Here is a 22,700-nt window from a genome sequence, read left to right as displayed (position 1 = left end):
TCTCAAAACACCAATGCGTTCATGATGTGATATTTAAATGAAATAAAAAAGTAATATTAGTAACGATGCCATCCCTTTTGAAAAATTCAGCTGGTAAGGAAGGTTTTGAAGCATGGGAGCAGGTTGTACTCGTTTAGGCTTGTCATGATCTGGTTAAGGACCAACTTAAACCAGCTCAGGGCCATCTTAAACAAGCACGAACCAGCTACCAAGCTTCAAAGCCTTCCTAACCAGCGTATGCTTTTCTTTAAAAGGGATGTATCTTAATAACATGTTTTTTTTATTTGTCTAATTTGCAACAACGCGCTATAGTAATACTTTTGAATCGAATCATAGTTTGAATGTACTAATTCGCATACTAAATACTTTATTTTTCTGCCCCTTTGCACTTGACCATCAAGAAGTTTTGATAACTTCCGGGCCAAGTCATGTGTGCACTGCGCAAACCGTATGACATTGAAGTATCGCGAGATCAACTCGAAAGCGCAGATTTGAGATAGGGACACGATGATCCCATTAAAACGCAGGAAAGTAACGTTATCTGAAACTGTAGAGCAGCCAAAGCAAACCTGTAAGTTTCCTCATGTTTGTGTTTTCATCCTGGAGAGGAAGATGGGATCAAGCAGACGAGCATTTCTCACGAGACTAGGACGAAGCAAAGGATTTCTCATTACAGACACGTACAGGTAGAAAAACTTTACGTAAAAAAACACGCTAACGAAAGAAACGTTACCATTGCTTTATCATGTTTGTGTATCATCTACCATGCCCACATGAACAAAACTGGTAGCCCCTTTTTTAGGGTCCTGTTTCCCATGTCCATACTTGTGTTATTATTATAGTACATATTTTGTATCATTTTCAACTAACTTTTCAGACCACAAAAGCCAACTGAATTAACCTGTTTTACTAAATGAGCAAAGCTCATTCACATCTTGGATTGTCTGCGTTTCACTTTAAATGATTCAATGATCTCTTGTATTCGCTAGTGACTGAAAAGTTCAATAGTTCAAATGAGTCGGTTCAAATGAGTCATTCGTGTGCGAGTCGTTCTAAAACGCAATGTGTGTTCATACTGGCGAACTCGCTGTGTACAGTATACGCTGATTCAATGATCCAACTGCACATCTATAGACATTACAATGATGTGCGTCATGTTCATTTGAGAAATTGCAAGAAATTAAACGTATTTGGATGCAAAACAAACAGCGGTGAAAGAAGCTAGCTCTTGTTCTGCAACTCATTTTAGCGCCTCAGTGTGTTGATAACGAAACAGCGCCCCTACTGTGGCGTAATGCCGCAACTGCGTTTACATATGAAAGTCTGTTAAATGCACGCAGCATTTCTTGTGAAGACACCTGACATTGTTGATAAACTGCAGAGAATTCTGTCATGTATTCTTATATTTACTATATACTGTTAAAAACTAGAATTAGACATTTTATAGAATGTTTTTCATGTAACATGTTTTTATTTTAAGAACAATGTAAATATCAGGGTATTTAAGAAAGTATTGTAAAGTTCCTGTTTTCATGTGGTTATTATTCCAGTTTGTCCGTCACACATGTTGTGTCAGAAAACAACAGCGGAGATGAAGTTCAGACCTGGCTGGAGCACCAAACCGCACGAGACGTTTCCAGTTCAGAGCATCTTCTGGACATCACCTGGTTTACAGAGAGCATGGAAGCTCGACAACCAGTTCCAGTCGAGGACAGACACAGATTAAAGGTGCTATAGCAGATCTCAGGTGTGGACTCTTGTTATGAACACCTTATCTTTTATCTACCGTGATTTACTTTACAGTGTCATTGCAGGTTTCCACAAAGCAAAATGTGAACGTCAATACAATTCAGATGAAAAGTTACGCCTGTCAGAGACGAACACCCTTGAAACACCACAATTCACATCTGACGGTGAGTTTATAAACGCACGCTGCTTTACTGTGCATTTCGTTTAGTCTTAAAGGTTAACAGTGTTCTGTCCGTGTGCTGCAGGATGCTCTGGAACTTCTGGCTGAAAATGCAGGATACAGTGAGAATGAGGGCAGGAGTGTGGCGTTCCGACGGGCGGCATCAGTTTTAAAGGCACTTCCCCATCGAGTGCAGACTATGGATGAGCTGAAGTGTTTGCCCTGCCTGGGTGACCATTCACAGAGAGTTATAAAGGTTAGACTTTCCGTCAAATCTACCAGAATCCAGTATGAACGCATCATTCACGTGTCACTCCCTGCGATTCTTTCAGGAGATCTTAGAAGACGGCACATCGAGGGAAGTTGAATCGATGCGACAGTCTGAGCAATTTCAGGCCATGAAGGTGAAGAATGGGCATGTGTGTCATTTTATTGAGGTTAAAATGCGATTCTAGTTTATTATGCGGCAACAAGTTGTTTGTAGGTCTGTAGCAGCTGGCTTGGGTTTGACTACTCAATCCCATAATGCAACACACTCTGCCATTCATTTCCAGTATGCAGCGTTGTTTGAAATATTTGTAGTTGCGTATCGCATATGGTTTGTTTGATTTCGTATCGGTCTCTTTCGACAGGCACTGACAGGGATTTTCGGGGTAGGTGTTAGAACGGCAGATCGCTGGTTTAGGGAGGGTTTGCGTTGTCCGTCAGATTTGATCCGTACGGGACAGCAGTTGAACCGTGAGCAGCAAGCGGGTGATTATTATAAAATTAATTCTTTAATGTCTATAAAATAATGAAATCAAACTTGAGCTAGTTTGAAGGTGAATTTTGTACTTTCAGGAGTGCAGTATTACGATGAGCTCAACAAACCTGTGACTAAACATGAGGCGGATCTGATCGGTCATATCGTGAAGGAAGGCGTCGGTGCGGTGCTGCCCGGGGCAGAGATTCAGCTGATGGGAGGATTCAGGAGGTAAAATAACTTGTGATGCACGGCCATAACCCTGTAGTTATTAATGAGATCTTTAAGATTGAATGTGCTTTTAGGGGGAAAGAACTCGGTCATGATGTGGACTTTCTAATCACGCATCCAGAGGAAGGCAAAGAGGAAGAACTTATGCCAAAAATCATCAGCTGGTTGGAGGAACGGGTACTTAAATGTTTTTTATTTAGGTCAAATTACATTTTTTTTGTAGTCTTTTGATCTGTAGTAATGCATTTCATTTTGATTTTTCAGGATTTACTTTTATATCAGAAAACCACCAGAAACTCTTATTTAGAAAAGAAAGACGCCCCAGGAAGGCCACCTAATAACATGGATCGCTTCGAGAGATGCTTTTCTATATTTAAGCTTCAGAGACACGCAGAAACCACAGGAAGTGACGGCGTAAAACCCAGCGACCAATCGGAGGCCTCAAACTGGAGAGCCGTGCGAGTTGATCTGGTGGTCAGTCCTTACAGTCAGTTTGCCTTCGCTACTCTTGGTTGGACGGGATCAAAGGTTTGAAAAGCGTATATTTTGCAAGTTGTGAGTTTTATTTAGTTGAAGATGTGCACTTGATTTCACTGTCATCTTGCAAATATTGTGTTGTTGTTCTTTTTTATTCTGGTTAATGGAAATATTGGCACTGGTTGGTTTGATTTACCGCTGGTCAACTGTGATGATGTTTTCCGTGTTTGACGTATGCTGTTTCTCTCGTCTCATGATGCTCTGTGTTTGTTTGGCAGTTGTTTGAGAGAGAGTTGAGACGGTGGGCGGGGCAAGAGAAGCACATGTCATTGAGCAGCCACGCCCTATACGACAGCGTTCAGGTGAGTAACAGAAATACTCAACATCCACTATTAATTCTATATAACTGTACATTTATGTTATTTATACATGAAAAACATCTAGGTTTAATATAAATGATTGTATATTGATTATAAAATGCACAGATTTGATTTTTTTTCCACAGAGGAAATCAATAGTTTAAGATTTATTATTGTTTTCTGTCATCACTTTTGGACACTTTTTAGTTTTATTAGTATTTTTAAATTAGCTTTATTTTTGGGTTCATTTTAGGTACAGTTTTAGCTATTTTTTATAAGCTTTTGTCAGTTAATAATGAATTTGTTTATTTTTTATGTTGCTATATAAGATTCATATATTTTTATTTTAGTTATATATTTATTTTAGTTTTCGTTTATTATAGGGCAGTCAAACGATTAATGGCATCCAGAATAAAGGTTTGTGTTTAAATAATAATATATATCTGTGTACTGTCCATATTAATTTAAATGTACACATATATTTTGGAAATATTTAAATTTATTGATTTATATTTACCAGTAATTGAATTTCTAAATAAAAGTTTATTAATTGTTATATTTATATTTTTCTTAAATATATTCATTTATGTTTATGTGTACAAAATGAATATGCACAGTACACATACGTATTATGTTAACACAAACTTTATTCTGGATGCGATTTGTCACGATTCATCGTTTGCCCTAGTTTATTATTATAATTTTAGTGCTTTAAATTTAATTCAGTTTATTTTTAAGATAACATTTACATTTTTAATTAAGTTTAAGTTTATCCAATAATCTTAAGGACAATATTTGATTTGAATTCACTGAACAGAAACGTTTTGTAAACTGAAATATTCTTGGGTGAAAGCTTCTATGAAATGCATGAATGTAAATACATACAGTCATTCTCTCAATGTCTCTCTATCTTGTGTAAAATCATACAGAGGTGTTATGTCAGAGCTCAGTCGGAGGAGGAGATCTTTGCATATCTGGGTCTGGAGTTTATTCCTCCCTGTGAACGCAATGCATGAATCTAGAGATGAGCCTGTGTGTAGACTCTTAATTTCTGCTCTCAAACCGCCTGATCAGATCATGTGTCCTTCATAAACCTGTGTAGTAAGTAACGGAACAAGACAAAGCAAAGATCAGATGTCGGACACTCTTTTAATGCACATGATCTGATCAGGATTCTTCAGCATCTTCATGTCCGGTGCTTTAATGACTTTGTATGAGGTTTTATCCCTTTTGCAGGTAAAACTTCAAGCGAGATAAAAAAGAGATAAATTCTTTACCTTTTTTCAAAACCTGATTATTACCTGATAAGGACTGAAACCCTTTCAGAATAAACATGTTTGTAAATGAAATTCTTTGTTTGTTTGTATTTATATGCGCCGTATAAAGCTGTTGAAAAATAGCTGTAAAAATCTCATTCTGTTCTCACTGGCACATCTTTGTTTTGTCTAACAACTATTTTATTGTAATTTATGCAACACACAGAAGTGATTACCTCATGTATACAAAATCTAAATAAAGATACATCCACCAAAACTAGACGTTTCAATTTATCTGAACACATGACATGTACATGAAGACCAACATGTGAGTATTACGGGGTGGTTTCCCGAACAGTGTTTTAGTCTCAGACTAAAGTACATTTTAGAGCTGTCTTAACTGAAAACTGCTTTCACTTACATATCTTTAAATATATCAGTGCCATTGTTTTGTCTCAAGATGCACATTATTTATGTTTGTTGATATGTTTATAAAAACTACCTAAATATCCTAATTTAACTAAGGCCTAGTCCTGGTTTAAGATAATCCCTGTCTTGGAAACCACCCCTACAAGTCTGAGCCTGTCTTAAAATAACAAATCTTAGATAAAAACATATTTTTAGTTGAGTCAACTTGTGAAGTTTGAGCACTATCAGCAGAATAATACAATTGACATTTAATAAACAAGAATTATGAAGACGTTGTCAAGACTCTTTCTGCTTCAGTTATTTATTTTTTCCAGTTCAATATCATGTAGAGACATATATGTTCAAAAGTGTGTTTATGTTTCATATATATGCTCACGTAGGGTCTACAGGAAGCGTTTGAGGTTAAAAGATGCTTGATGTTGTTTTAACGTTCTGTGTTTGCACCTGGATGATTGTGACCCATTTTCTTCAAGCACTGTGTATCTCTACTGCCTTACTGTATACAGACACCCACCGCCTAACTGCAAAAGGCCGTCTCTGTCTCTGCTGGGGTTCTTTCACCTCTTTCATCGTCTCCAGCAGTGTTTATTTAGTCTTTACATAAGCAACAACTGTCTCATGACACAATGAATGTTTGTATCAGACCCAGAACACCAGCAACATGATCTGTGATGTTTAATATTGACTGTGCTTCATTGGGTTTAGTTTATTCACTGGTATTATAATTCAGATATATTTTACCCAAGCTCTTAAAGTTTTTACACACTGGTGTACCCTCATATATTCAGGTTTAGTCATAAGAAGTGACTGTGTAAAGAAATGACTTCTCAGATTGCAAAGATAATTCATGTTAAATCAATGTTGAAAGTGATCAATTTGACATTGAGGAACATTAAATCAATTCTCTTTGCTATCTCGGTTGGATTACATCATTTTATGAAGATTATTACAATTTATAATATGTTAAAAAAGTTTAAACTATCCTAATAATCCATTTCAATAAAGGAATTTGCTAATCTAATTTTGAAATAGTCCATTAAAGTATCAAATTTTGATTATTTTTGGTAATGCAATTTTATAAAAAAAAGTTGTAATTATACCATGTATTTTCCTGTTTTCTATCATTTTATCATCTATACAAATAAGTATATAAATAATTGGACATTTTTAAGGGGAACTTAATAACTTATTATCTTTATTGATTCTTTTATTTATTTAGGAAAAAACAGGTTATTCCTCAGAGATTGGTGGAGACTGATGAAGTTCTCTGTTGTGTCTCAGATGTTGTGTAAATCAAATGAAGTGTAACTGTTGAAACACATGGAGAGTATGGAGGTGTAAATGAACAGATTGTCGGGGTAAAATAATCTGGTTTTGAGTTAATTTGATGAGAAATGTTTGAGTTCATATTGAGATCTTCAATAATATTGACTTTTGATTGCGGACTTCACAAATCTGAGCTCAGTTTGACACATTGTTGACATCTCAACCAAATCTCTTCTAAAACTCTAATGACACAGACATTTCTGACTCTTGTTCTCAGGAAAATATTTGAGACACAGATGAGATTCAAGTTGTGCTCTTCTTTTTTATGGAATAATTGAGATTTTGCGGACATCTCATCTCATCTGCCTCCTCTGGTAACTGAAAGTCTAATTTCAGGTTAAACCAGCAGCTCTCATCTCCTCCGTCTTTAAATTGTATTTTACGCTGGTTGCAAGCAGCAGACGCCTTCTGCTAACAACATAATTGACCTCTAAATGTCATTTTAACTTCAAAGGGCGCACCTCTGGGTTCACACCTCACGCCGGCGTTTTCATGAGAGCCCTAACAGGAACAGGAAAGACCCAAAAGTAGTTTTCCCTCCTCCCTCGTCTTTCTCTGCAGAGATGCTCAAGTATCCATCATCTGCAGGCATTCACAAACATGGCTAACTGGCCCCGGCTCCTGCACACGGAGTGTCGTAACAGACGGCTGTGGATGTGTGTGAAGGGTGGGTGGGAATCGGCAGTTATGCTCAATAGAGTTTAATGTCGTCTTCACACCCCAACCCCCCCCTGAAACAAAAGTCTCCTCAATGGGCCGTCGGAGAGTTCTGGACACCTCTGGGTCTGACGTTCTGCCAGGGTTCTGACGGTCCGAGTGACCCGAGTTCGCCCTGCCTGTGTCTACACAGACCTGCTTCACCGACCGGGCCGGTTCCACAGGTCTGATCCATCTTTTCGGAGTGAATGAATGCTTACTGGACGTGTTGCAATCAAACTGATGGGATTAACCGGATTAGTCGCTTTGATGGACGCTCTTTGCATAAGAAATGAGAGAGAATGTTGCAGAAACACTTTAAAGGGCCATTCGTCTTAAACCAGCGATTGTCCAATTGAGGGATAAACACATGCATGTATTCTCTGATGGGATGGTAGTCGTTTAACACATACATCCCAAAACTAACCCAGTCTGAAAAGGTTGCTCTTGAATAATATTTATGGTACTAAAGAAAGCTTCTGTTTGTGTTGATACACAGATTTGTCCTTATGTTCAAACGTTTTTTTCGTATTTTCCACCTGTACTGTGGATGTAGCACAGCTGGTTGTGTTCGGAGAGACACAATACATCTGCCGTCATAACAGAAGAGCAAACAGGCCTATTAGAGATGAAAGAGGCTCATTGAGGACAATCAAAGGCTGTGACCGTTGGGGGTCATTACTGTGAGAGACCGCCGTCTGTAGCAACACTTCAGACTCAATGTGAGGGAGGAGATGTCACTCGATCATCTCCTCAACGGACATCCCATATTCTACTAACAGCTGAAATAATGAATGCAAATACGTCTAACTGGACTCATGATCACAAAACAGAAAGTCCAGTGGTTCTGTAAAGCTCTTATGAGGAGATCCATGGACGCTCGGTTCATATTATCCATTATTATTGTTATGGTTCATAATGGCTTTTTAATACGTTTCAATTAAATTTAAATCGGACGTCAAATTATTGTAATAAACTGTTTATAAATAGGATGGAGGACTGTTTTGAAGAGAACAAATAGGCACAAAAAATATATAATTTAGTAAGCGTCAAAATCAAGATTTAAAGGGATAGTTCAAAAATAAAACTTCTGTCATCATTTTTCCTCCTCGTGTGATTGTAAATCTGTGTGGCACACTTTCTTCAGTGGAACACAAAAGAAGATATTTTGAGAAATGTCTCTGTGGTTTTGTGTTCATACAATGGTAGCCAATGGGGTTCAGTGTTGTTTAGCTATCAGCATTTTTCAAAATATCTTCTTTTTCATTCTAAAGAATGAATCTCATACAGGTTTGACGTGACATGAGGATGAATAAATAATGACAGAAGTCTCATTCTTGGCCAAACTATCCCTTTAAATGGTCTTAAATCACAGTTAATCCACAACAGTTAGCAGTATTTTGTTTTTGTAATTCAGGGTTAATTCCACCGTATTGTTCTGTCATAGTTAGGAATAAAGAGAGTCTGTGACACGTTGTAATCTGTGTATTTTAATGACAGTGTTGGTGAGATGAGAAGCGGCTCTGTCGTCTCCAACCCCTCCCGTCTGCCCTCCATAAAACCAGGCTCCTGTCTGTAGTGCTGCCTCATGCCTCCGCTGACACGCACATCAAAGTCACATATCACAGCCCGAGGAGAGCGGAAACGCAATATAGAAACCACACAGACAGATAGCACTGAGTGATAAGACAGGAATGAAATTGGCCTGTTTGTTTGGTGTCCCAGTGAATGAGAGAGAAAGATAGAAAAGAAGATATGATGAGATAGTGTCAACAAATTATCTGCCCTTTGAACTTAGAAATGGACTGAAGACAGTGGAATAAATTCAGACTCAACCGTAAAGTTGAAAGATTTAATTATTGGCGTGACAGACGGATTATAGAATTTCAAATAAGATTTCAATTGGAAGGACCCATTGTGAAAAAAAGAAAAAAAAAGTTTATATTTCAGAAGATGTGATGTGGCAAAGTCTTTCCAAAGAAAGTACTAAAATTCTAAAACATGAATCTACAAATACCCTACAATACAACATGGTCTGTTTTCAGGTTAAAATGATCAAGAAAATATGCTTAAGATGGATTTTATAATAAGCACACAAACAAGCGTCAAATAAAAATGCAAAAAAAACAAATGAGCTGTGAGTGACGTCTGGCGGACGTCTGCTCTGTATGCAGAAGATCTCCACCCGTGGCGCCGTCTTTCTGTTTTTTCTTTTCTTCAGTGTTCTATAGGGGATCAAACCCTTAAGGTCTTTTAGAAACAATAACGGGACGATCTGTGGCCGTTTTATTGGCTTGTCTGCTCATCAGGAGTGTCTGGCGGGCTTTCTTTAAACTGCAACTGATCAACTCAATCTTCAACAAGCAGCTGATGAATCAGATCAGATGTGTAATGATCCCATTTGGGAGGGGGGTGAATGGATCCCGGGCCTGGAAGTTATCTCCATCAGTCTCTACAGACTACTGTCTCCATACTCGTGTTGTGTTTCTAAAACAGCCCATTAACTTCTACCTGCCACTTCAAAAGAGCCGGGTGCTTTGATACCAATACCCACTGAAAAGAGTATAAACAAGGACTGTATTACACACATTTACAGCCACTCACAGGAACATTAAGTGTCTATGAGAGAGAGAGAGAGAGAGAGAGAGAGAGAGAGATTTTAAAACAACCTTATTGTTTGGGATTTCGTCACTACTTGTTTTATTTATAATGTCTCTGTAATTTTGTGACAAATGTAACAATAAACCTGATACATTTAAAAAACAAAAACAGTTTCTTTGTACTTTAAAAACGTAAAGTTTTTCAAAAAATTATGTGCACAATCAATTTGCCTTATGACAAGGCACTTGTCTTTACAAGAATGTCCTTACATTACCTCTGCTCATCAAAAACATTAAGTAATTTCAAATGATTTTAAATTACATCGCCTCAACCACGTCACAAATTGTAAAATAGTACATTGAATAAAAAAAGACTTGTAAAGACGATTTTATTGTATTTAAAAAGAAGGCAGAAAAGATGTTTAACAGGTCAAATGATTGTAATATAAAAAATTCCAGAGCATCTGTCAATATGATATAATTATTGACATAATAATAATATTTTTAAAAAGTTGTTGTTTGACGTTTCTTTCTGAAGACTTTGCAAATAATAGGATTTTTAGACAATCTCATTTTAATATTGCATTTAATTTTTGTATATTTACAGGGTTGATCATCTCTTTTTAAGATGGTAGGTACAAAGGGACTATAAAACACTTTATATTTATTGCTATACTGGAATCAAAGTCATTATTTAAAATTTTGTAAAATAATACATTTTTTAAGTGTTTTTTTCAAATGCTGCTTTATTTTTGTTGTTGTTTTTTCCATTGATTACATCAGTATCTGTGGTTTCATTGGTTGTCCTGCAGCACTTATTAGAGAAATAACTAAAAACTGCTCAAATATAAGAAATGCATAATATCAAAGCCGCTCATGAAGTCCAGTTCAGTACAAATAGATTTTAACCTTGAACTTCAACCATCTGAGTCCTAATGTGAATATATGAAACACACACACACATGCACACGTCAGAGAAGAGGCCGGATCAGAGATGGGTTTGAGGGGGATTACATCTCCAGACTCACTGGTGCCAGGAGTTAATGGGTTCACTCAAGGCCGATTGAGACGTCTTCATTACCACACTTGTGAAAACTGAAGGGGTGGAGATCAGGACAGGGGAGGATGTTTCCTTTGATCTCGGACGAAGTGAATTGTAAATGAGCTGGGATTATCCCTATAAATACTTGAGCCCCATACTGAAGGTGTGAATCACTGAAGCCAAAGCAGAACACAAACAGATCCGACACCCTCGCTCAACACAGACACATCCGCAGGAGTTTGGTAAAGCAGAACCTCCGATTCCCTCTGTTTTTTGCTGGATATTTCTCTTTCTTTGCTGGATTTGGACGTATTTGCGGAGATGAAGGGACAGTTCTCCATCGAGTGGCTCTCTCAAAGCAGTCAGGCCTCGTCCACAAATGTTTCCAGCTCTTGGATGTCTTCTGGACAGGAGGGACCCAGCACGTCTGGCACTGCTTCTGAGAGCCTGCCCGGCTTCTACAGCAGACGGAGAGCAGAAAACATGGAAAACCAGATGCCTGCCGAGCAGCCGACAAACACTTCTTTGTGTACATCTACTGAACAAACTGTGTCCAGCAACATCAGCCAACAACACACTCACGGTAAAAAACGGTCTTAATAAGTCAATTCGATGTGCTATACTGAAAGATTTGTGAAATTTATATAAAACTGCAAATAGTGAATTTCAAAATTAAGCATTATTATGATCCTGAATGTTATTGCTCAGATGTTCCTCTTTGGAGATCTGATGTGATGGAGTTCTGAATTGTCTTTTATTGAAGTCTTCAATTAGTCTCAGATGGTTTCACCTAAAACAAATGTAGATTGTCGATGAAAAGAATCTGCATTTGGATAAATTTGATGAGAAATGTTTGAGTTCATATTGAGATATTCAATCATATTGACTTTTGATTGCAGACAAGAAAAATCTGAGCTCAGTTTGTGAAACTCCAATGATGGACATATTGTGACTTTTCAGACTCTTTTCTCGGGGGAATTCATATCTGAGACGCAGATGAGACTTAAGCAAACGTTTCCATTTACTCTTCGTTTATTCTCATTGATGTATATGAGAACGTACAGTAATGAGATAATAAAGAGATCCCGTCTGTGATTTTAAGCTTTTTATTGGAAACCTGCAGCTTTTTCTCAAACTGTTTTTCTTTTTTCAAAACACTATCTTGACGTGTTTTTTTTTTTCTCACAGCATCGGAAGTGGATTTCAGCAGCAGTACAGAGGAGGAGGAGACGTCGGGGTACGAGAGCGAGGGTGGACGTTCCCTCTCACCTGGAGCACTGAAAGAACCGTCCACTCAAAATGTTTCTCCATCTACCAGCCGCAGACCTCGAACGGCGTTCACAGCCGAGCAGATCAACAGTCTGGAGAAAGCCTTCAAAAGAAACGCTTACCTCGGAGCTCAAGACAAAGCTGAACTCTGCAAAAGACTCAACCTGTCCGACAAACAGGTATGTGGCTCATATTTACTATACAGTTGCATCAGATGGGGAGTGGGGAGGTATTGCAGATAAAAATGGCACAAAATTAAGTTTTCTAATTTCCACATTCTTGTCTCCATCAGATTAGAAACTGGTTTCAAAATCGACGCATGAAACTCAAGAGGACGGTTCAGGACAGTCTTGCTCATGCGTGTCAGGTGAAGGTGGCCTCTCATATGATGCATTATCCTGAGCTGCACAGTTTCCGACCAGCCCCGTATCACAGCTATTACCCCGGGGTACAGGAGAGCTCGACAGCGTATGCCCAGTGCCCTCCAGGTTTCCACTACAGTCCTGCTACAGCAACTCTACCTGTGGAAGCTCTGTATCAGTACAGCACCCTACAGAATTTACCCGTCCATCCTAGTAACCCTTCCATGATGACACCGTACCAGCCTTACCACTCCCAGTACTACAACACACAGTGAGAGAGCGGACAGTCATAGAGTTTTGTTTACATTTGTGAATACAGGGTGAAGTGCAATAATGAATGTGAAGAACCCTTTTTCAGACTGGTTTATTTAAACGTTTGTAAATCTTGAGAAAATGTCTTTCATTTATGTCTATTTCTACAAGAGGATTGTATAATAAATCATCGTTTATTTGACTACACAAGTCTGATTTCTAGGGGGAATTAAATATTTTAGTTCTTCTACTCTACTAGTTATTTAAGAACTTCACTTAAGTAATAAGCTAAATGCTCTCACCCAATTTTATTTCAAAAGCATGTATTTAACTCCATTAAATTGTATTTAGGCTATTACGCGCATACTTGATAGTCGTCACAACTTTAAAATTTCACCCTAACATATATTGTAGGAAGGACACATAATATTCACTTCAGTTGATTGTATTTCTAAAATAACTAACTATTAGCATTGAGAAAAATGAAATGGGTCACTTTATAAAATAAAAAAATAAAGTTTCCTTATGTTATGATTTGAAAGGAAGCAAAACATTTAATCATCAACGCAATTTGGGAATGTTTTCACTAAAAGTGTGTATTCATTTTGATACAATTTAAATTTAGATACAAAATAGACAATACCCAGATTTTAACCAGAATTCCATTATAAGCTTCTTACAGAACAGTTCCTCAGTACTTCAAAAAAAAATACAAAAGAAATGTGTCTTGTAAGACATGACATGAGTTTACGGAGTCATCATCAAACAAAATCACAGAAAGGCATGACATTTAGAAATAGGTTATTTTAATGTAAACAGATTTTCAAAAAATCATTAACAAAACCCAACATCTATTCCTTAACACACCTACAAAAAAAGATTTACCCCACATGTATTACCCTCCCACTATGAACACAGTATATGAAACTGGAATCAAACTATTCTAAAAACAGAACCACAAAAAGAGGAAAAGTAACAAACAATTTCTGTCTCCATATTGACACATACAACACAGAGACCCGGTCCAGAAACTATACATCTTAAACGGTTTTCTGCTGACCCTTCTTTCCAATCAGAGACTTGTGGATGTGTGGAATCACGCCTGTAAGAAAGGGAAGAATAAAAGTATAAAATATTAAAGTTCAGTCATGGATTCTACCACATCAGTATTAATAATACAGACATGTGTAGTATCAAAATGAAATTGACCTCCTCCAGCAATGGTGGCTTTGATCAGTGAATCCAGCTCCTCGTCTCCACGGATGGCTAACTGTAAATGTCTGGGAGTGATACGCTTCACCTTCAGATCTTTAGAGGCATTGCCAGCCAACTCCAGCACCTGCAGATGTGACTTTACAGTGTAAGAGACCAGGGAACTGTACAACTATGTGAAAATGTGCTCATGCAAACACATTACCTCAGCTGTGAGGTATTCCAAGATAGCTGCGCTGTACACCGCTGCTGTAGCACCAACACGACCGTGGCTCGTGGTTCGAGTCTTCAGATGTCTGTGGATACGTCCTACAGGGAACTTAAATAGACGCGTGAAATTAAAATCAGATCTAATATGTAAATAAAAAATACAGTTCACCACTTCGAAGTAAATGCTATTGGATACTTAAAATATGTCCCACCCCACCTTCCTGTGTTAATAGGAAATACAACACAAGAAAGAACAAAAAAAAACAGAGCTCATACATACCTGCAGACCAGCTCTCTGTGATCTAGATACTGCTTTGGCTTTAGCTTTACCACTGTCCTTTCCAGCCTTTCCTCCTGCCTGTAGAGACAGAATTACACAAAAATCACACACACACACAAAACAATCTTACGTTAACAACATGATGCTCAATGCAAGTCATGCATCTTTACAAATCAAAACAAGCAAATGGGTTCATCAAAGCTGTTTTTGTGGTTGTTCTCTGCCATTTTAAACGGAACTTCACATAGAGATGCTTTTAGTTTATTTCTTAAATGTAACTCCACTGTGCTCACTTTCCATCTCTCAGTTAATTTAATAAATGTAAATAAATAGAAATGCACAGCACTTAACAGAGATGTGTTGAATACTAAATGCATGAAGCATTTTCTGTCTCTTTTAACACAGAACGAAGATAAAATACATTCACTTTATTACCACGGTATGGGCGCTCTATCATCAAAACACAGCCAAAAAACGAACACTCACCGCACACGCGCTTAAACCTGCAATCTCGATTTAATTCGGTTTACAACGAACTTAGCTGCCGTACACATGATGATTATGAATAAAAACAATATATCTTTTACCATGTCGCCCGATGAACTTCTCTTTCACTCGAAACGGAGGGAAAACACAATGATGTCCACTTCACCGATAGCGCGGGACAGGGCAGCGTACCAGCCAATCAGCGAGCTCCTTCTTGGTTTGAAAACTCACTTTCAACCAATAACGGTTCTTTTTGATGCGTGGTTGCTTTTTCGTTTTTTATTCTTTTTTGGACCACCAACGCAGCGTTTTTGTGCGCATGCGCTCTGTCATCCCCACAGCAAAACCATACAGTTTATCATGTTTGATGTGCGTTCAAAATCAAATCTGGATAAATTTAACACGTGTAAAAGCGGCGAGGGAATGGCAGATAATTAATGGCAAATTGAACGTCATAATGATTTAATAAGTTGGTTTCAGAAATGATAGTTAGTCAAACATACCGTTTGTGACACAGAACAAATAATTGTAAGATTACCATGAAATATATTCGTCATTTCGAAATCATGTCAAATAATTTAGCAAATAATTTTCAATTTTTAGCAAACTATTTATGTTTAGCTAATAGCTGTACATTAAATATTTTGCAAAAATATTTATTATAAATTCTGAAGATAATTCTGCCTTTATAAAGTACCTAAAATAAATCTTTCTTATTAGGATATAATCGTTAATATTCATGTGCGTAGTGCGTACTTCTACAATCACTTTGTGTGGCCTGAGTTACCGAGTCTGAGTCCACCTAGTGGACGAAGATAGTTTATTTAAATGACATGACCATATTGACAGCCTTCAAAATAGTTTGTATTTTATTTTGTATTTTTTTTTCAGTGTGAACGGGTGTTTTGGAGGAACTGAAATACATCATGTTACAAAAGCTCATAATCTAGCGGTCAATAAAAATAGCTATTCCTGAATCATATCGTAATCACGAGGATACATTGTGTATAGGTATTTTGCGCTTTTATAGTTTTTTCTTATAATTATTATTTTTCTTTTATTATATATAATAGCGTATGATTTCGTTACATTATTTGAAAGGTGTCTTTTTTAAGAAATAATGATCTAGAGTTAGGTTATTGTTTATTATGCTTCAACATCTTAAATGAGCCCCAGATTATTTTGTTTTTATTAATATTAATAAAATAAGGTCAGCTATCATGGACAGGAAATGCAAGCTCACAGAGCGGAAATGTCCTTAACCAATAGAGTCCGAGCGCAACTCCCTCACGGTCGAATGACAGGCGCCCGGACCTATGACCGACCCTCCGCGTCCGCAGCCCCCGTTATTGGCAGACTTGAGGCCAATGCCGTGCCGCTGAGAGCAGTGTGCGCAGAAACACGGGCAGAGAGGAGCTTTTCTCTGCGGGAGAAGTTGGCTGGAGGTGGCGAAGATGGCGGATGGAGACAGCGGGAGCGAGCGCGGCGGTAGCGGAGGAGGAGGCGGTGGCGGTGGCGGTGGCGGGGGCTTCCAGCACTTTCAGCGGGAGCAGGAGACACAGGAGCTGGCGTCCAAGCGCCTGGACATCCAGAACAAGCGCTTCTACCTGGACGTCAAGCAGAACTCGAAGGGTCGGTTCATTAAGATAGCGGAGGTGGGCGCCGGGGGCTCCAAGAGCCGCCTGACCCTGTCCATGTCCGTGGCGGCGGAGTTCCGCGACTACCTCGGGGATTTCATCGAGCATTACGCTCAGCTGGGGCCCAGCAGCCCGGAGCAGATCGCGCAGTCGTCCGGCGCTGGTGAAGACGGCGGGCCGCGGCGCGCGCTCAAGAGCGAGTTCTTGGTCCGGGAGAACCGCAAATACTACCTCGACCTGAAAGAGAACCAGCGCGGGAGGTTTCTGCGGATCCGCCAGACCGTCAACCGTGGCCCAGGCTTTGGGGTCGGCGGAGGCCCCGGGGGCGGCGTGCAGGCCGGCCAGACCATCGCGCTCCCGGCGCAGGGCTTAATCGAGTTCCGGGACGCGCTCGCCAAGCTCATCGACGACTACGGCGGGGAAGACGACGAGCTGAGCGGCGGGCCCGGTGCCGCTGGGGGCTACGGAGAGCTTCCCGAGGGCACGTCCATCATGGTGGACTCCAAGAGGTTCTTCTTCGACGTCGGCTCCAACAAATACGGGGTGTTCCTGAGGGTCAGCGAGGTCAAGCCCAGTTACAGGAACTCCATCACGATCCCCTTCAAGGCCTGGGGTAAGTTCGGAGGAGCTTTCTGTCGTTACGCGGAGGAGATGAAGGAGATCCAGGAGAGACACCGGGATAAGATGTACGAGAGGAGAGAGGAGTCGGAGGGCGACGATGTGGACGATGACTGATGAAGTGATGATGAAACAAGAAGTTGCATGAACTCGACTAGCCCGTTAAAATGTTGTGGCAAACTATTCATTTGAAAGAGAAATAGATATGTAAAGTGTGAATGTGCTAAGGGTTGGGGGGTTTCATTGGAGAATATTGGGGGTTCGATTTATTCCTGTGCTGCCCTGTCCTGTCAAACCAGCAAGTTTATTAGTCTCGACCGACAATTACACCTTTAATACATCTCGAGAAACAGACTGAAAGGGTGTTAGTGATAATTAGATGATATTTAAAAGATATATAAAATATATATAGTGTCACAGGTCTTCATGGTGTGTGTTTTCTGCCAAGGCAGTACGGGACTCCAAATGTTATCCAAGCGTGCATCAGAAGAACTTCATAATCATGTCGTATAATTGTGTTCTCTGATTGTGTTTTATTTTGTGTTTTATAGACGGATATTCATGGGTCCGTTAAGTTATTTTTTTTCTTTCATTAGGACTCAATTGACAAGCCATGTGTCCATCTTCTGTGGTTTAGAAATGTTTTAAATTCAGATTTGAAAAGTTTGTCCCCTCATTTGTTTTGTCAGCAAAGAGTTTTTAAAAAATGAAGTCTGAATCTGTCAGGCGGGGTCTTCCATAAAGATCATTATTGTTCTGTAGACACGAGTAGAATGGAAGTGAACACTTTTCCAGTGTTATGAATTATAAACGTTATGGCTGTAAGCTTCCCTGTGAGATCTTCCGGTGACGACGTACAACAGAGTTTTGTCTTTTTCTTGACTTGGGTCCAAATCTGTATGCCCTTGTTTGATTTCAGAATGAATATTTAAGAGTTATAGAAGTATAGTGTTAAACACTCCATATTAATATTATATAGAGGGCAGCGTTACATGGCTGAGTGTGTTTTCAGACTTTTCCCCTTGTTGTGTGTGTGTGTTTTTTTTTTTTTTTTTTTTTTTTAACGCAAGCTTGTTCTTTATGAGAGAATACATAACACACCAGCATATTTTTGAATACGCAAAGTTATATATCAGAATTATTAAAGCTCAAGAAGCTAGTTTTGTAAAAAAGTCAGCTGGGGTTGAATAATTGTCCATTGTATTTGTGTTGTGAAAAGATATGGCAGATTTAAAAATCTGCATCTTCACATTGGCAATGAGTCATAAACTCAGTTTACATCGATTCGTGTTTTATTGTATTATTTTGCAGTTAATAAGTCTTCAGTGGTCCTTAAGCAAATGTTTCTGCACGCCCGTCCTGCATTTTCCATTTAATTTATTGCTTTCTCTTGCATTGTTGCTCAACAAAACCAATGCTCAACATTAATTTTAGCCTTTCACCAAACTTGAAATAACTTAAGTGGTCCAGTGGGTCGTGATGGAGATTGTTACGGACATTTCTTCTGTGCACTTTAGCAAGAACAGAAGCGTTGTGGGTCAGTGTAAAGCTGATCTGGTCGGACTCAAGAGCAGAGATTCAAACATCATTTTTAGGAGCACCAGTGTTTTGTGCTGATGTGTGAGGATTCTGTGTTTGCTGTCAGCTCTGTGTGTGTTCCTGTGGTTTATCGTCTAAAAAGTCTGGTTTTAGCACCGTCTATCCGTTGGTAGCAAATGCCAGTATCCTTATTTGTGGCCCGATCCAGACTGGTTTTCTGCACTGGCAGCAGCTGTCTTTCTGCCACAACGAGCTGACTTAGCATGCCGGCTATTTTAATGTGAGAAGCGTGAAGAGCATTCCTGCCCCGCTGGCCGTGGATTGATTCAGCTGTGGATTTAACTCTGTGTTCGTGGAGACACAAGAGCTCGATTGTTTTCAACGCTCTACTACAAATGTTATTACATCAGCAGAGCTTTTTCACTGAGATGGACACACGCCGCTGCAGCCGAGCAGAAGTAGAGAACATCTGTTTGATGAGATAGGAATTCAAAGTTACTGAAGTGCTTTGGCTGTGCTGGTTGTGTTACGGTAATGTGTCCCGATTTGGCAGCCATGGTTGATCAAGTGACAAGTGAAAGCATGACACAGCAGCTGTTGGCAGGACATTCTTGCGTCCCTCCCCCAAACTGCTGTTCATGTTCCCTCACTACATTGAGCGTTTGTACTGGAGCTTTACAACACAATGGATTTGTGCTTCTTTAGCACTTGTGACTTCAAAGAGAGATTTCCAGCACGAGAATTCTTTATCATTTATTCATCTTCATGTCAAACCCGTATGCGTTTCTTTCCTCAGAAGTCTAAGGAAGATATTTTGAAGAATGTTGATAACCAAACAACATCGAACCACATTGATCTCCAATGTACTATGTACATAAAACCATGGAGACATTTCTCAAAATATCTTCCTTTTGGTGAGTCACAAACGGGTTAACAACCACATGAGAGTGAATAAACACAATTTTGGGGTGAATTATTCCTTTAATGGCAGGTCTAAATCAATAACATCTTCATCAGTCACGTCTGCAGTGTTTACTTTTATAAGCTAAATTCATAGAGACACAAGAACAAAGATGATTTTTGCTTTGACAGGTTCTTTACAATAAGCCATGTGCCCTCATTCTGAGTGGTTTCTTCACTTTAATGTACATAACGCCGTTAAATCCTCTCTATATAGGCCGCTCAATGTTGGGACGGAGTAGAATATCACAGCACTTTTAAACCAACCCGTCCATTTAAAATGGGCACAAACGGTCAAGCGTAAGCTTTTGCTATCATTCTATAGGACTGAACTTGGCTGTGTTGATTTCAGATGTATTTTGTGAGTAAAGATATATAAATATAGAATATGTGCTGTAAAGCGTCGTGTTTTGTTTCCGCCTTATTATCGCTAAGAAACCAGGGATAGGAAGCACTTTTCATCCAGAGGCATGGGATGATGAGGTCATTTCCTGACCGATCGGTCTTCCTGTTTCCTGCGGTTGGTATTTCTGCAAAGTTCCGTGGGGTGTCGCCATGTGTCCAAGCGCTCTGTACCGAACTCTTGGAGAACTTTGGGAAGAATGTTGCGTTGTTTCAGGCGATGCACCCGAGCTCTTTACAGCATCCATGTTCAAACCAGTTTATTCAACCCCAATCGAATGCAAAAGCGCAGTCTTTCACTGATCAATCTTTTTTAAAAGGTAGCAATTTTTCCAATATATTTTATGTTTTCGGCAGAGATTTTAATGTCGGAATGCCTTCGTCTGGTTTCAACTCAGGTTCTTGGCATTCTCACAGCATATATATATTTGTTCAGTTCATTTTCGATCTGTTCCTTAATACTGACATTTAAAACGGAGAGAGAGAGAGATCACAGAAGATTTCACGGCCACTGCAGGACACTGTCAAGAGCTCAGGTCTCAGATACTCAAAGTATCTCCAACCCATCCCATCAAGCCCCGCCCACATGTCAGACTGGATCCATAAGAACGGGCAGTCTTCCATTTCAACCATGGCTTCACCATTTGTTTTGGCTTTTCATTTTTTTGGAGATTTACAAGTCTATATTTAGAAAATGCTATGTATGTTTGTAACAGAATAAAGGAAATTATAAATGATGGCAAGCACTTTATCTTCCGGACTGTTTTTTTTTGCTTGTATAGGTCTACGTGCAACTTATGTGAGTTGATATACTGTACTGCAATGCAATATATCTTAAAATCAACAATTTAGTTATAAAATATAGGTTATTGTGTAAAATGTAATGATGATCATTCCAAATAATGATAGGTTTCAATCATTACTATTGGGATTCATTTAGATGTGTCCACATCTTTAAAATTGTGTTTAATAGACCGGGAAGTTGGTCTAGCCACAGATCTTTAATGAAATGCTCACTTTTTTTGTCCAGTCCAAATGTGTCACATTACAGGAGTAAGATCCATTGCTTTGTGTTGACTTAAATCAAGCCAGTGTTAAGTGAAGGTGTGGTCGCAGCGTCTCTGGTCACAAAGATGTCTGCAGTATTTGTCTGTAAAGTATACTTTAAAGTACACACAGTTTAGAAAATGATAATTGTATTAGTATTTGGACAACTAATCCATTATTTTAAAATGTCTGAACTTCATTGCATTAGATGATAAACTATCAAACCAAGTGGCTTGCGCAAACAGCTAAACCTTTATTTATATCTTCGCTTCTCAAGCTCAGAGAAACCACAAGTGTAGGTCACATTATGAAACAAGTGCGACCCTTCTTTTAAAAAAGTGTATATTCTGATGATGTTTAAAACCTATCAAAGTGTGGATGGCAGAATTTCTTTCAGAAAGAGGACACATGATCATTTTCCAGAATCTCATCTCGTTTTCAACATCACAGTTGTGCCAAATGGAGTCCTGAGAGACGTGTCCAGCTCGACTGTAAATGAACGTCTGGCACTCAGATCGAGTTCCCCGGTACACGAGAGGAAGACACGGGAGGAGGGTTTACGTGATGGGGATTCTGCGTTCACAGGAAGAAATCCTGATCCCAGCATGCTGCTGGGCTGGCAGTGGCAGGCTATATTTAGCTGGTGTTGCCATGTGCCCGGAATGTGAGACATACATTCTGCAGCAGCCGCATGTGAGCGCGCAAAAGCTTCGAGGGGGAGGGGTGTTCTCAAATATTACACCAAACACTTCACATTGTTCCAATGCCATCTGCCCAATTGTTTTCATCTGTTTAAAACGATTGTTTATAAAAACACTGTTCATTTTAAGATAAAAGTATATCTCGTAGAGCTCTTTATATGTTGCTGGTTCACCAGTATAGCCCAGAGAGAAATGTCATTTTTCAGATGTTGATCTTTCTCATACGATTTCTTAGTTGAGTATCATTTAAATATCAATTTAGATGTTTCTGCTTAAATTGCTGACGAAAAATAAAAAGAGATTCAAATCATAATTCACACATGAAGAGTGTAGATGTGTAAAATGAATGTAGATTGTATAGGTCAAATAATCTGGATTTGAGTTAATCTGATAAAAAATGTTTGAGTTTTGAGATCTTCGGTATTTAGAGGCTTTAATAGCATGACTCCTCTGCGATAATCGACATATCGCTACGCCCCCTATAAAATCTACTACTACGCTAATCTGATAGTGTATTTTTGTTGGTAAATCATTCTACATATGTATTTAAAAATGATAATGGTATTACAATTTGTACGACGGCGTTTAAGTGCCACGTTAAAAATAAAGAAAATCCAAGTTTTGAGAATAAAGTCGAAAAGTTAAGTGAATAAAGTCG

General features: G+C 38.9%; 4 protein-coding genes across 5 annotated transcripts; 3 read left to right on the top strand and 1 right to left on the bottom strand.

Annotated features, from left to right (window-relative positions):
- Nucleotides 1-250: 250 nt before the first annotated feature.
- Nucleotides 251-5,451, top strand: polm (polymerase (DNA directed), mu). Of its 2 annotated transcripts, XM_056736358.1 has the most exons (11): nucleotides 253-686; nucleotides 1,551-1,728; nucleotides 1,815-1,913; nucleotides 1,995-2,165; nucleotides 2,242-2,313; nucleotides 2,542-2,662; nucleotides 2,750-2,882; nucleotides 2,957-3,059; nucleotides 3,147-3,410; nucleotides 3,638-3,721; nucleotides 4,648-5,268. In XM_056736358.1, exons 1-11 carry the CDS (start codon nucleotides 508-510, stop codon nucleotides 4,732-4,734), a joined length of 1,491 nt encoding a protein of 496 aa, XP_056592336.1. In that variant the 5' UTR covers nucleotides 253-507; the 3' UTR covers nucleotides 4,735-5,268. The 2 variants fall into 2 exon arrangements, with proteins under 2 accessions (XP_056592335.1, XP_056592336.1); XM_056736357.1 differs by having other exon boundaries at nucleotides 251-686; nucleotides 3,638-5,451.
- A 5,937-nt stretch (nucleotides 5,452-11,388) lies between these two features.
- Nucleotides 11,389-12,973, top strand: ved (ventrally expressed dharma/bozozok antagonist). Its single transcript, XM_056736072.1, has 3 exons — nucleotides 11,389-11,650; nucleotides 12,256-12,515; nucleotides 12,629-12,973. The coding sequence occupies exons 1-3, from the start codon at nucleotides 11,389-11,391 to the stop codon at nucleotides 12,971-12,973; spliced, it is 867 nt and encodes a 288-aa protein (XP_056592050.1).
- Nucleotides 12,974-13,526: 553 nt separating this feature from the next.
- LOC130411762 (histone H2A.V) lies at nucleotides 13,527-15,381 on the bottom strand. Its single transcript, XM_056736628.1, has 5 exons — nucleotides 15,240-15,381; nucleotides 14,653-14,730; nucleotides 14,368-14,481; nucleotides 14,160-14,289; nucleotides 13,527-14,052 (listed from the first exon to the last, which is right to left on the bottom strand). The coding sequence occupies exons 1-5, from the start codon at nucleotides 15,240-15,242 to the stop codon at nucleotides 13,991-13,993; spliced, it is 387 nt and encodes a 128-aa protein (XP_056592606.1). The 5' UTR covers nucleotides 15,243-15,381; the 3' UTR covers nucleotides 13,527-13,990.
- A 1,040-nt stretch (nucleotides 15,382-16,421) lies between these two features.
- purbb (purine-rich element binding protein Bb) lies at nucleotides 16,422-21,045 on the top strand. Its single transcript, XM_056736989.1, has one exon. The coding sequence runs from the start codon at nucleotides 16,593-16,595 to the stop codon at nucleotides 17,508-17,510; it is 918 nt and encodes a 305-aa protein (XP_056592967.1). The 5' UTR covers nucleotides 16,422-16,592; the 3' UTR covers nucleotides 17,511-21,045.
- Nucleotides 21,046-22,700: the final 1,655 nt, after the last annotated feature.

This window comes from Triplophysa dalaica, chromosome 22 (genome assembly GCF_015846415.1).
Source record: "Triplophysa dalaica isolate WHDGS20190420 chromosome 22, ASM1584641v1, whole genome shotgun sequence".
Classification (NCBI taxonomy): domain Eukaryota; kingdom Metazoa; phylum Chordata; class Actinopteri; order Cypriniformes; family Nemacheilidae; genus Triplophysa; species Triplophysa dalaica.
The sequence above is the reverse complement of the archived record's forward strand: the minus strand, read 5'-3'. Positions and strand labels throughout refer to the sequence as shown.